Source organism: Mustela nigripes, chromosome 9 (genome assembly GCF_022355385.1).
Source record: "Mustela nigripes isolate SB6536 chromosome 9, MUSNIG.SB6536, whole genome shotgun sequence".
Lineage (NCBI taxonomy): Eukaryota > Metazoa > Chordata > Mammalia > Carnivora > Mustelidae > Mustela > Mustela nigripes.
This window is the reverse complement of record NC_081565.1, coordinates 1,892,008-1,903,769: the sequence shown is the minus strand read 5'-3', so window position 1 is coordinate 1,903,769 and position 11,762 is coordinate 1,892,008. Positions and strand designations below refer to the sequence as shown.

The 11,762-nt window shown below is 62.1% G+C and overlaps 2 protein-coding genes across 2 annotated transcripts in view; one reads left to right on the top strand and one right to left on the bottom strand.

The window, feature by feature from the left end:
- Positions 1–6,570, top strand: part of PPP1R26 (protein phosphatase 1 regulatory subunit 26) — an 11,778-nt gene extending 5,208 nt beyond the window's left edge. Inside the window, exon 2 of the mRNA XM_059410354.1 lies at positions 1,013–6,570. Coding sequence (XP_059266337.1) covers positions 1,531–5,037 — 3,507 coding nt within the window. The 5' untranslated portion in view covers positions 1,013–1,530 and the 3' untranslated portion in view covers positions 5,038–6,570. The remainder of the gene's footprint in view (positions 1–1,012) is intronic.
- Positions 6,571–9,270: 2,700 nt separating this feature from the next.
- PIERCE1 (piercer of microtubule wall 1) lies at positions 9,271–11,734 on the bottom strand (the record flags this gene model as incomplete). The annotated part of the gene is made up of 3 exons (XM_059412129.1): positions 9,271–9,684; positions 10,727–10,805; positions 11,613–11,734. Coding segments are annotated over 3 exons (402 nt in total), but the record flags the coding sequence as incomplete, so codon positions are not given.
- Positions 11,735–11,762: the final 28 nt, after the last annotated feature.

Here is an 11,762-nt window from a genome sequence, read left to right as displayed (position 1 = left end):
CTCTGCCTTCGACTCAGGTCATGATTCCAGGGTCCTGGGATCGAGCCCCACATCAGGCTCTCTGCTCAGCAGGGAGCCTGCTTCCTCCTCCTCTCCCTCTCTGCCTGCTTCTCTGCCTACTTGTGATCTCTGTCTGCCAAATAAATAAATAAAATCTTAAAAAAAAAAAAAAAAAGAGAATTTCAAGGAATTGCAATAAATGCTTTCACATGACCGTTTCACTCTTTGGGCCTGAATCCACAGTAGCAAAGAGCGCGCTTCTGGATTCACGGTGCCCTCTGGTTAATCGTCGGTGGCACCTGCGTGGGCATGTCTGTGCCCAGGTGGCCGGCCACACTGTCTCGGGAAGGACCGAGTGTGTAGATACAAGATGATGTGCTTATCGGGACAGAAGCTCCCGGTGGAGGAGGACCTGTGTCGAAAGCAAAGCCAGTAGGCAGGCCCACTCCAGCCCACCCGGTGAGGTTGCAAGGGCGGTGACAGCCCAGCATGGCACTGTTATGGGTGGCGGTCGCTTCCCTGTGCCTGCAGGTGCTTCAGAGCTGGTCTCCGGCATCCCGTGTGCTCCACATTCCCATTTTGGGGAGGGGGTGTGGGTGGTCAGGAGAGGCAGGAGCAACAGGTTAGGAAGGAATGGTCATGTGACGCGTCACACTTTCTAAGTGACCCTTCCCTGAGCACGCAGCGCTCCCCTCTGCAGCGGCGGTCCCTGACCTCTAACGGAAAGGCTGTGTGCGAGCAGGCCTAGACGCTGTTCCCAAGACCAGCCCGAACCCACCTTCAGCCTGAGGTGCGGGGCTCGGAGTACCCAGACAGGATGGAAGAGGGCACAGGACAGAAGCAGCACAGGCCGCTTCTCTGCTAATGAGCTAGACACAGCAGTCCGGGCCCATGAGACTGCCTGACGGCTACACCTCTGACATTTTTAATAAAAAGGCTTTAACATGACTGACTCGGGACGTTCTGGGAAGTTGTTTCTTAATGGCTCACCTCACGTCACTTTCTGTTTCAGGAGCTTGTTTGTCGCGTCAAGAATGAAACGACCCTGCAAAGTCTCGCGGCGCTTAGAGTCTCGAAGCCCTTCTTTGTGACCCGAGGAGAAGCACGTGTGGACCTGATCGCGCGGCACCTCCGGACAGCCTCGGTTGGGACCAGACCCCATTTCCCTCACAGAGAAGATGGACGGCGGGAGCAGGAGCGTGGGCCTGGAGGGGACACCGGCGTGCGGTCCCGCGTGAACACGGTGCCCGCGGCTCAGAGCGGTCCCGCACTCAGTCTCCGTAGTCGGCCTCCCCCTGCCGCAGAGCACATCAAGGCCAGGAAGCATGAGTGACCTGCCCGGCGCCACCAGCTCGCCTGGCATCAGCCTCTGACCCGGCCCTCTGGACTCTGGCCCGGCGGGCGGTTCCCCCGTGGCCGCGTGGCCCAGCAGAATGGCATCCTACCAGCGTCCTCTCTTTCCATCCAGGATGTGAAAGGAGCAGCAGAATAAAGACCCGCCACTCTGCACGCCCCTCCCCGTCCGCTAGAATGTTCCTCATGAACGCCCCTCCTGTGGTCGCTCTCCAGTCCAAATGGGAGGCCTTCGGCACACCAGGAAGCTTTAGGTTTCCTGGGTGCTTCTCGGAGCCGAAGGAGGGCGTCTCGAGAGCTCCGGTGAGTGCGCAAGTGCGGATGGTCATCAGCGCGCTCCGGGGCGACCAGGCTGCTCCGGGCATGAGCGATGAGCTTGCCGTGCGCAGAAGCCAGAGAGCGGAGAAGGGCCAGGACGCCAGGCTGGCCGCCACCCCGACGTTTACTGCCTGTGGTCTCGGCACTGATTTGGTCCCTTCGAGGGAGGAGGACACCGCGGACTTTGGCCCCTTGGTGCTGGACTCGGACAGCGACGACTCCGTGGACCGGGACATTGAGGAAGCGATCCAGGAGTACCTGAAGGCGAAGAGCGGGGCCACGGAGCGGGGCGGGCGGCCCAGACCGGAGGTTCCTCTGAGCAGCGCCCTGATCGCCCCGTGTCCCCCAACGTCGGCACCCAGCCCGGGAGGCAGCCCTGGCAGCCGCGCGGGAGCCAGCCAAGACCGGGGCTCCGCCTCCCCGGTGAGCGTTAGCAGCGACGACTCCTTCGAGCAGAGCATCCAGGCAGAGATCGAACAGTTTCTGAACGAGAAAAGGCAGCACGAGACCCCAAGGTGCGACGTTTCTGTGGACGCGAAACCAGACCTCAGCGATAATGCAGTCAGATCAGCATTTAGATCCGGCAGAGAGACGACGGGCAAGACACATCGGCAGGAAGTGATGGGAGCCTGCAAAGACTTTCTCTTCCGGAAACCTCCCAGGCTAGCCAAGGTGAGCGCACGGCCCCGAGGCCTCCAGTCCAAGGCCACTGCCGAGCCAGAGAGCGCGGACCCCCGCCCTGCAGAAGCAGCGCAGAATAAAGGCGCGGTCAGGAGGAGCGGGGGCCCTGGGCGGAGGGCCAAGCGAGCCAAGAGCGCAGCCCTGGTGTCCAAGGCGTCCGGCTCCAGCAGCGATGACGGCATTGAGGAGGCCATTCAGCTGTACCAGCTGGAGAAAAGGAAGGAGGCAGGCGGAGACCCACCGCCCGGACCGCTGCTCGGAGAGGGGAAGGAGCCTGGCCCTCCCACACGCAGCACAGGCCATGCCACAAAAGGTGCCTTGCCTGAAACCCGCAGGAAAACACTAGGCAGGAAGAAGCCCACGGCCCCAAAGGCCGTGGACCTCAGCCCAGGTGGCCCTGACCCTGCCCACCCCTCCAAGCCACCCAGAGACCCCAGAGCTGCTGAACCCGAGCTTGCGGAACGGCCGCCATGCCGGGCAGACACGTCCGCTGAGCTGATGTGTGCCGAAGCAATTTTGGACATTTCCAAAACCATCCTGCCAGCCCCCGCGGTGGGCATTGAGAGACCCCTGCCCGCCAGCCCACTCTCCTGCCCCCTGACCGTGCCCTCGCGCTGTGATGGGGACAGCAGCTCCGTGGACAGCAATGACAGCATAGAGCAGGAAATCCGGACGTTCCTGGCCCTGAAGGCACAGTCAGGAGCTTGGCTGGCCCGAGCGGAGAGCTGCCCGCAGACCACTCTGAGCCCAGCACCGCCACCTGGCCCCGGGGTCCCCAGCTCTAAAACGCTGGGCCTGTCGCTGAGCTGCAAAAGGAAACGCAGAGGAGGCAGCCATGCCGGGCCACCGTCCACACCCAAGAAAGCGAGAGAGACGGCGCAGGAGGGCGCCCGGGATCCTGACCACAGCCCAGCAGGCGCACAGCCTGGCCAGGCCCCCAGGGCAGAAGGCCAGAGCAAGGGCCAGCCCATCCCCTGTAGGCCACGTGAGCCGGGCGACCAGCACGGTGGTCCCGGGGGCAGCCTGTGGCCCGGCCACGGGAACACGGCCCCAGCACAGGGTGCCAGTGAGCGGGGCAGCTCTGAGGACAAGAGCAGCTCCCTGGACAGTGACGAGGACCTGGACTCCGCCATCAAGGACCTCCTGCGGTCCAGGCGGAGGCTCAAGAAGAGGTGGAGGGACCCCAGAGCCGCGCGCAAGAGGAAGGTCAGGTTCAGCACCACCGAGCCCCAGTTCTTGCATAAACTCGGCGGCTTCCGGAGAGAATGGACGGACAGAAGCCCCCACCTGTTGAAAAGCTGCCTCTCGAAGCCCAAAAAAGACAGCAGGGAGAACCTGGGGAAAAAGGCCCTGAGCCTCTCCTGCAGAGACCCGGAGAGAACCGCAGCGGACAGTGCGGGCCCCGGCGATGTGCCCCCGGCCCTCCCGCTCCGGAGAAGAGCGTCTGAAGGGAATCTGTTCTTCCGTGAAGCCGCCACCTGCGGACTTCAAGGCGCAGCCCCTGGCCCCCAGCCTCCGCCCGAGGACAGCAGCTCTGTGGACAGTGATGACAGCATCGAGCTGGAGATCAGGAAGTTCTTGGCCGAAAAGGCGAAGGAGTCCGGGAGTGGCTCAGAGGCCCCAGGAGGGGGCCCAGCCGCCCCACGGATGGGGAGTGTGCCCAGGCCAGAGCTGCCGTGCCGGAAGGGGCCGGCGCCCACCCTGGCCCCTCATCCCGGGGTGTGCACGCGGAGCCAGCGGGGCAGGGGCGGTCCTCAACCGGCCGGAGGCCCGGGGGGTGCGGGGAGAGCCTTCCTTCCAGGCGGGAGGAGCGGCCCCCGAACAGAGCAGGCCTGCCTCCCCAGAGCCGTGGCCAGGCACACCAGCACGGCGGGGGCCCTGTCTGCCAAAGGGTCGGCTGCTGGTCGGCGACTGGTTTGTACCCACAAAGATCAGAGCCCAAGAGGGACCGAGCGTGCCAGGGAACGTGCTCTCGGCTCGCTGCCTGCTCGAGCCGAAGCGGGCACCCGGGCAGAAAGCCCCGGCGTGGCCATTGCTGTGACGACCCAGGGCCAGAGCCCACGGACTCGGAAGCCGGGAGCAGATGGGCTAGGGAGCCCGCAGGCCAGCCTCGCCCTCCCGTGGGCCAACTTCGCCCACCAGAGTGGGCTGCAGAGCACGTGGGCGCTGAGCCCAGAAGGCAGAGAGGCTGTGTGGAGAGGGGGCCTCGGCGGCCAGCGAGAGCAGGGGCCAGAGGGCCAGGACCCCAAGAAAGGCCTGCCCTTCTCGGGCTTCTCCTCCCTGCTGTCCACACAGCTGTTCCACTTTGGGAAGAGCGTCTCCTGGGGCGGCAAGCAGGCCGGCGTCTTCAGCCCGCCCCTGAGTCTGCCCCTGCAGGGCCCGGCCTTCTCAGCCTTCAGAGAGACCCCGGCCGGCCACAGCCCTGTGTTTGGAGGCGCGCCCCTGCTAACAAAGAAAGGGGGGGGACACTGGCCCGGCCGGAAGTCCCAGGCGGCGTGCGGTTTGCAGGCCAGGAGGAACTCGGGCTCCGAGGAGGACGTTCTAGACCTGAGGTACAGGCGGGGGGCCACCAGCGGAGGCAGCCAGGCCCAGGAGGCCTTGGGGAGTGACTCCAGCGAGCTCAGTGACACCTCCGTGGAGGAGGGCGGCGGCCCGGGGGCCAAGGGCAAAGCCCTCCAGCCATGAGGCCGCTCGCAGGCTCCGTCTTCCTGGGAAGCAGACCCGCTTGTGCCCATGCGTGTGTGTGACACTCCCCACACCGGGACGGAACCCGGAGGCTGCTCTGCACCGCCCTGTACATACTCCGTCCACTGGGAGCGATGGGGTTACTTAACGGATGTGTCCTGGAATATTTGAGTTTTGTAGCTTTTTTGTAAATTATTTAAGTGCTGTAAAAAATATTTTTGAAAATAACTGTTGTTCGATTTTGTAGGCCCGGGCCTCGCCGTGGCTTTCCATGGCATGCAGGTAAGCGTGAGACGAGCAGACATGGGACCATCGTAGCCAGGGGTGACGTGACCTGACTCTGATAGTTCAGGGCAATTGCATTTGGGAAGGGCTGGCTGCGCCCGGGAAGGTAGCAGTCGCCACCAGCCCGCCCTGAGAATCACAGAGGCACCCGCAGAAGTCTCCACTGGGAAGCTGCCGAACAGCACTTGGAGCATAAAGGCGCCTTGGCCCACGAGGCCAGAGTGAGGCCTCTGGACTCTACACTTGTGGCCTCAATTGGAAAACATCTCAAAGCACAAAGGCCAGTGAGAGCACGACTGGCCGTCCCCTGTTGCATGTGGAAATGCCACGTGAGGCCTCGGCGGCACACGAGGTCCACACCTGAGCCGGTGGTATTTCACACCCAGCCCTGTGCGACCCCTGCGTGATTCTAGCAGCTCAATAAAGCTCTTTTTTATGGGAGCCACTGTTCTCCAGTCTTAGTCACAGATCCGAAGGGTAACAGACAACGTGTGTGTTCTCAATGTCCTCCTCTTGGCCTGGGCACTGGAACACACAAGGATCCAGCCACTTGGCCGATTCTGGTGCCCAACGCTGCATGCACCCGGCAGGAGGCCCTGCACCCTCCCGGGACCGGGGCCTCATCAAGGTGGGCTCACAACACCCAGCAGACACCCCTGGTGGCTTTCCCAGAGCCTGCCTTCCCCAGGCAGGACCAGGGACTGGCCCCGCGCAGTGCATGGTCAGGGGCAGGGCGCCCGGCCTCGAGGTGTATTTGAGCCGAGCTGCAGCGCCTTGCCGGGTGGAGAGGAGCGGGGCTCCCCGTGCCTTCTGTTCAGAGGCAACCCGTGGGGCGGGCGCTCAGCGGTCACGGCGGTGCCGTGCGGCCGTCCAGCAGACTTCAGCAGTGACCCCAGTCTTTATGGCTCTCCACTGCCGTTTGGCTGTGATGGACTCAGAGCAAGGTTGACTTTGCAGCTCAGTTTAGCCGGCGTTGAACACGCGAGTGAATTTGCCGGGATTTAGCCGCACGGCACCCCTGCCCCCACGCTGCAGCCTGCCCGGGACGTGTGCAGGCGCCTTTGCCAGCGCCCGTCCAGTTCTTACTCACTTAGGTGCTTCTGGGAGGAAACAGTTCAATTCGTGTAATCCATGCTTTAAATTTAATTTTTAAAGAGTGGTCTTCACACTTGAAAACAAAAATCAGCTTGTTTTGTACATAAGAACTGGGTTTTTAAAAACGCTAATAAATCAAACACTGCTCACGAATTAGCTTTCGAAGCTTGTTTTCCCTGGACTGGCCTTTGTGGGGTGATGTCAGGGGGCCCACCTGTGCATTTAGCCCTGGGCACCCCTCGCCCCTGCTGGCTCTCCCCCAGACCCGGCCCCCTTGGCCGTTGCCTCTTTCCTGCCTCCCGGGTTCCCGTGACCCCCACGGGGCCGACCCCCATGCTATGTAGTTCCTGGGCAGCACGGGCCCATGCCCGGGACCCCCGACACCCTCCTGCTCCTGCGCCCCCAGCCCAGATCACCTGTGGCGCACGCTGGGGCCGGCGCAGAGGTGTCCCTGCAGCCTGTCTGGAGGCAGGGCTGCAGCGGGGGCGCGAGTGGAGCCCGGCGCCGCAGCGAATTAGCAGAGGCCGGGAGCTGCAGCTCCGGAACCCAGGGGTTCGCCCTCCCACGCAGTCGGAGGGATGCTGCGTTACCAAGTCCAACTGATCGTTAGGAAGCCACCCACTCCCGTCCCTGGGAAGGAGGAGTCTCCGAGTCCAGGGCTACAGGTTCCTTCATTTAATGTAAAGGGGAAAGGCCTGATCTTCCCGTAGGGCATCCTGGGACTCACTGCATCTTTCCAGAATGGGCACGGGTGTCTGGGAGGCGGGAGGGGAGGGGCCCTGGCGGTTAGGGGGGGACGCCCGCGCGCCCGCGCCTGCAGAGGGGGGGTTCTTCCACAGACAAGGTGCCGACTCTGACTTGTCAGCAGGTTTTCCCAAACTGAGACGCACCCGCACTGGGGAGCCAGGCATTTAAGTTGCTAGCCCCGTAGGCGCCCCTGTAAAGACAGGAAAGTCACTGCGCCTCGATTCCCCGTCCCTGTACAGTAACTGAAGGGCCTGCCGAAGGCCCCCACCGTCCACCACTGCAAACCACGGCCGCGGCTGCTCTGGGCGAGGCCGATCTGGAGCGGGGAACAGTTTATTTGCAGGATCTGTGGGGCTTCTGCTTCTCCGTGCTCTCAACAGAGAGGTGCTCCCCAGGGTTGACACATTTCCTATCTGTTTGGAACCGCGCATTCCGAGTGACTTTAACTGAAAGGCGGAAAGCCGCCGGGCACAAGTCCACAGTGTCCGTGCGAACACATGTCCCGTGTCCCGGGTCCCGTTTCCACCCACCCACGGCCGCACCGAGGGACCAGTCAGTGAGGCCTTCGGAAGCCCTGTTTCTCGGGGTTTCATCTCGTGGTGGGAAAAATCGGCCCCACGCGGCCCGGCCTCCTCGGGGGTGAAGACCGCCTCTCCTGGCCGCGCTGTTGGCAGATGCTGTGCGCCCTGCTCTGCTAACTGTTCTGACCGCGGCGAGAACTTCGAGAGACGTCAGGACCCACATCAGAGAGTGGAGGTGTCCCGCCCCCCACAGCACCCCCGGGGGGTCGAGCTGCCTGGGAACCCAGGGCGCCTTCCTGCCACCCTCCATGAGCCCGCCCACCCACACACCCTTCTCCCCGCATCAAGATTCCAGGTGGAAAACATGCTAAAATGGCCAGGGTCCAAAGCCCGCAACCCCACCTCCCTGGGCACATCCCAGGTGGGCTCCAACCCAGGGGCTGCAGAGCTGGGGCTCACCCGAGGGGCTGAAGTCAAAATCCTCCAAAACCCTAGTGGGCAGACGGGAGCAGGGCCATTGTCCCGGCCGCAGGACCCAGAGGCCGGGAGCCTGAGCTGGAGACGCTCCTGGTCCTTCGGGAAGACGGGCATTTGTGTTCTATCAAAGGTACCGCTGTTTTCATACCCTTGTTCTATGTAGAGGATCCCGTTAAGGACACCAGAATCGGGCTTTACCTCCTTAGCAGGGTCCGGGGATTGAGTCCTGCATCGGGCTCCCTGCTCGGCCGGCGGGAAGCCTGCTTCTCCCTCTCCCACTCCCCCTGCTTGTGTTCCCTCTCTCGCTGTGTCGCTGTCAAAAAAAATAGATAAAATGTTTTTTAAAAAAAGAGTGTTTGACTTTCTGTGGACACCATTTCCATCCCAAAGTGGACGTTAAGAGTATTGCCGAAATGTTTACTTTTGCATATTAATAATAAAAAGGTTTTAATGAAAAAATAAGCAGGCATGAGGTTTAATCTCTCCCCACTTTCATGGGACAAAAATTTTCGTGGGATGGGCTGTCATCCGTGGTAGGGAACAATGACGTCACAGGAGCCCGTGCTTCCCAGGCTTCCCACGACCCACACACTGTACGCTCGGGCAGGGAGGTGGGGCGCGGGGTCTGCAGAAGACACCGGCCCAGAGAAACCCTCCTCCTGGAGAACCCGCTCGCTACATCCTAGCAAATGTGGGTCAGGAACTACAGAGAGACGTGGGTCATTCCCTGCCTGCTGGTTTTTTAACTTGGTATGAAAAGGGAAAGTGAACCCCCAGAGAGAAGTCCCACGTACGCATCACCGCCTCCACGCATCTGGCCTCCCCCGCCTGCCCCTCAGTGGCTCCTGTGGGTCTTCCCCACACAGCCTCTGGCCTCGCCCAAGGCCCCCAAGCAGGGCACCCAACCCTCCCACTGCGGCCTCCCAGAGTTGGTGCGGATTTCCGCCAGGGAGCTCTGGAACCGAAACCCACTCCATCACTTGTGATGAGTGTAAGACGGCTCCCGGGAGAGACACGGGGACGGCTACCCGGACATTCCCGGCTCGGGCCACGACGCGGGGCCCAGGACGCCGACGGTCCTGCTCCCTGATTCCCGGTGAGTCAGGAATTCAGAATGTAGCAACATTTTTAATGAAAAGTCGAGCCATTAGCATCTTTTCCATCTTAGACATAAAATAGAACAAACAGGGCCTGACAGCCCCGTCTGCGTGTTTTTCTAATCTAAAGAGTAAAAACGTTTTCAGGGAAAGCAGTGAAGTCTGTCCTACAACTGGGCAGGTGATGAGAGAGCGGGGGTGACGCTTCAGACACCCCGCCGGGGTCAGGAGGCCGGCCAATCACAGATGGAGGGCTTGCTGACGTTGTAACTGGGGTGGAAGTTGAACCGGTCGTAGGGGGTGATGTAGTTGTCGGGACCCGTCACAATGCTCTTCTCCATGGAGACGTTGAGGGTATTATTCCGGAACATTCCACCAGCTGCAAGTTGTCTGGAAAATTTACTCGAATTTGGATAAAATACTTTCTGGAAGTGAAAAGGAACACTCGGATTAATGGGGTGTTGGAACACACCTGAGTAGTCAGCCGACGGGCATTTCTGGAAGAAAAGAATCTGCAAGAAAATGTCATCTCTGTTCCTAGGAAGCAGAGAAGCCAGGGTGCGGGGTATGGCCTAGTTCGCCCAGACCATGCTGGTTTATACCCGAGGTCTGGGAATAATCATCGACAGTGCCTGCGTTCCCCGTGGGCGGACAGAAGGATGGCCTGTCCCACGTGACCCCCGGGGTCCTGCTCCTACCAACTGGAGAAGTTACCGGACCTCTCTGAACTTCAATGTTTTCTTCTATAAGAGCCATCCGTGAGTCTGAACCCTGACTGCAGGGTCGAATCCCTTTAGGGCTTTAAAACATCTCTGATGCCCCTACCCCGCCAGCCCAGGGGCGTGGGGAGGCACTGCCCTTGTGGAGTGAGGCCCCAAAATGGGAGTCGCTACTGTCTTGGGTATGCAGGGGATGCCCATGCCCGTCCACTGGCCCTCCACCTGGCCCAGGAGGGGCACCAGGAGGATTTTAGAAGGGGGTTCTAGACCACCAGACTGTGAAGTCGACCTCAAAAAGGGGGGTGGGGAGTCCGCAAAGGTGCACAGGTCCCCATGTCCACCTGTGTGCCTTGGGCTTGTGTAACCAGATACATGAGCCAGTACTGCCTCTTAAGGTCACAGGTTAATTAAAATCAAGTATTATTCCAGAAAGAAAGCAGCTGTTCTCTTCTTGACCTCAGAACTCACTGCCCTAAGGTGCCAGAGGTCATGGTGCCTGAGTGTGACGGGGGCCAGTCTCCCGGGATGGCTTCACCAGTCCGCAGGCACCTTTTTGATCCGTAAAAGCTTTCACTGCCGAAGTCGCTCCATCACTTATTTATCCCCTGCCCTGTTTGGGAAGGATCAGATGTGCCCCCTCCCACTCTGGGATGCTGGGACTTGGTGCCCCTCCCCACTACCCCTTCATGGTGTGTTGCCCTCCCCAGGAATGGGGAGAGGCTCCGGGATGCACAGGCTTCCCACCTACCGGCATCTCGTGCACGGTGGGGGCTCTGCTCCCGTAGACGGCGTTACTGGTCCTGTACACCGAGACGGCCCTCTTGGTCCTGGCGGTAAGAAACAGCCTGTTTGCAGTTCCTCTAAGGACGCCCAGACCGCAGCCTCAGAACGTCTGGTTGCGGAGCTCTGCTGGGAAGGCCACAGGGTGGCCATGCGCCTGTGCACGTGCGCTCCGTGGGGCTCGGCTCAGCCTCCCCTGCTCGAGGCCACCCCAGCTCTTCCCCAAGGGGGACAAAGCCCCAAAGACCTCCCGGAAGGAAAACGCAGCCGCAGACCCTCCGGCCCTTCTCCTTCCGCCCTCCACTTCTGGGCGCCTGGGGGACACGTCCGCGGTCTCTCGCGCCGACAGACTTTAACGGAGCGGCTGCGAGTCCCAGGTCAGTTCTGCCTTAGGCCACCGGACCTTGGGGGAACGCTGTCCCTCCGCGCCCCAGCGGCCTCTCTCGGAACGCAAGGATGAGGAGGGGCCCTCGCGCCCAGCGCTGCAGAGGGGACTGGGTGCGGGAGGGCCGGGCCGCTGCGGGTCTGAGGTTTGCAGGGGACAGCGCGGGGCGGGGGGTCGCCGATTCCCATTCCGCAGAGGCTCCCCGCGGCCCAGAGGACCGAGGCTTATCCCCCGCACAAAAGCGGGGGGCGGGGCTTCCCGGCCACCTTGCCCTTGGGAGCCCCCACCCCGACCCCGCTGGGACGCCCGCAGCATCCCCGCTCACTGGGTGCTAACGGCCGACCCCTCCTTGACTTGGGCTCCAGGACAGGCTGCGGACCTGGGGACGCCCGCGTCCGGGCCTGGCGAGCGGAGCCTCCGCCCGAGCCTCTGCGAGGTCAGGCGGCCCCTGACGCGACCCCGTCCTCACCCGTAGCCCCGAAACCACGCCGGGTTGTTGAACCTGGCCGGCAGGTCGTCGTCCACGCGGTAGCAGTCGCTGGTCTTCTGCGGGGGCGCGGGGGCGGGGGGGGCCGGGGCCGGGGGCGCCGGGGGGGGGCGGGGCGCCGGGGGCGCGGGC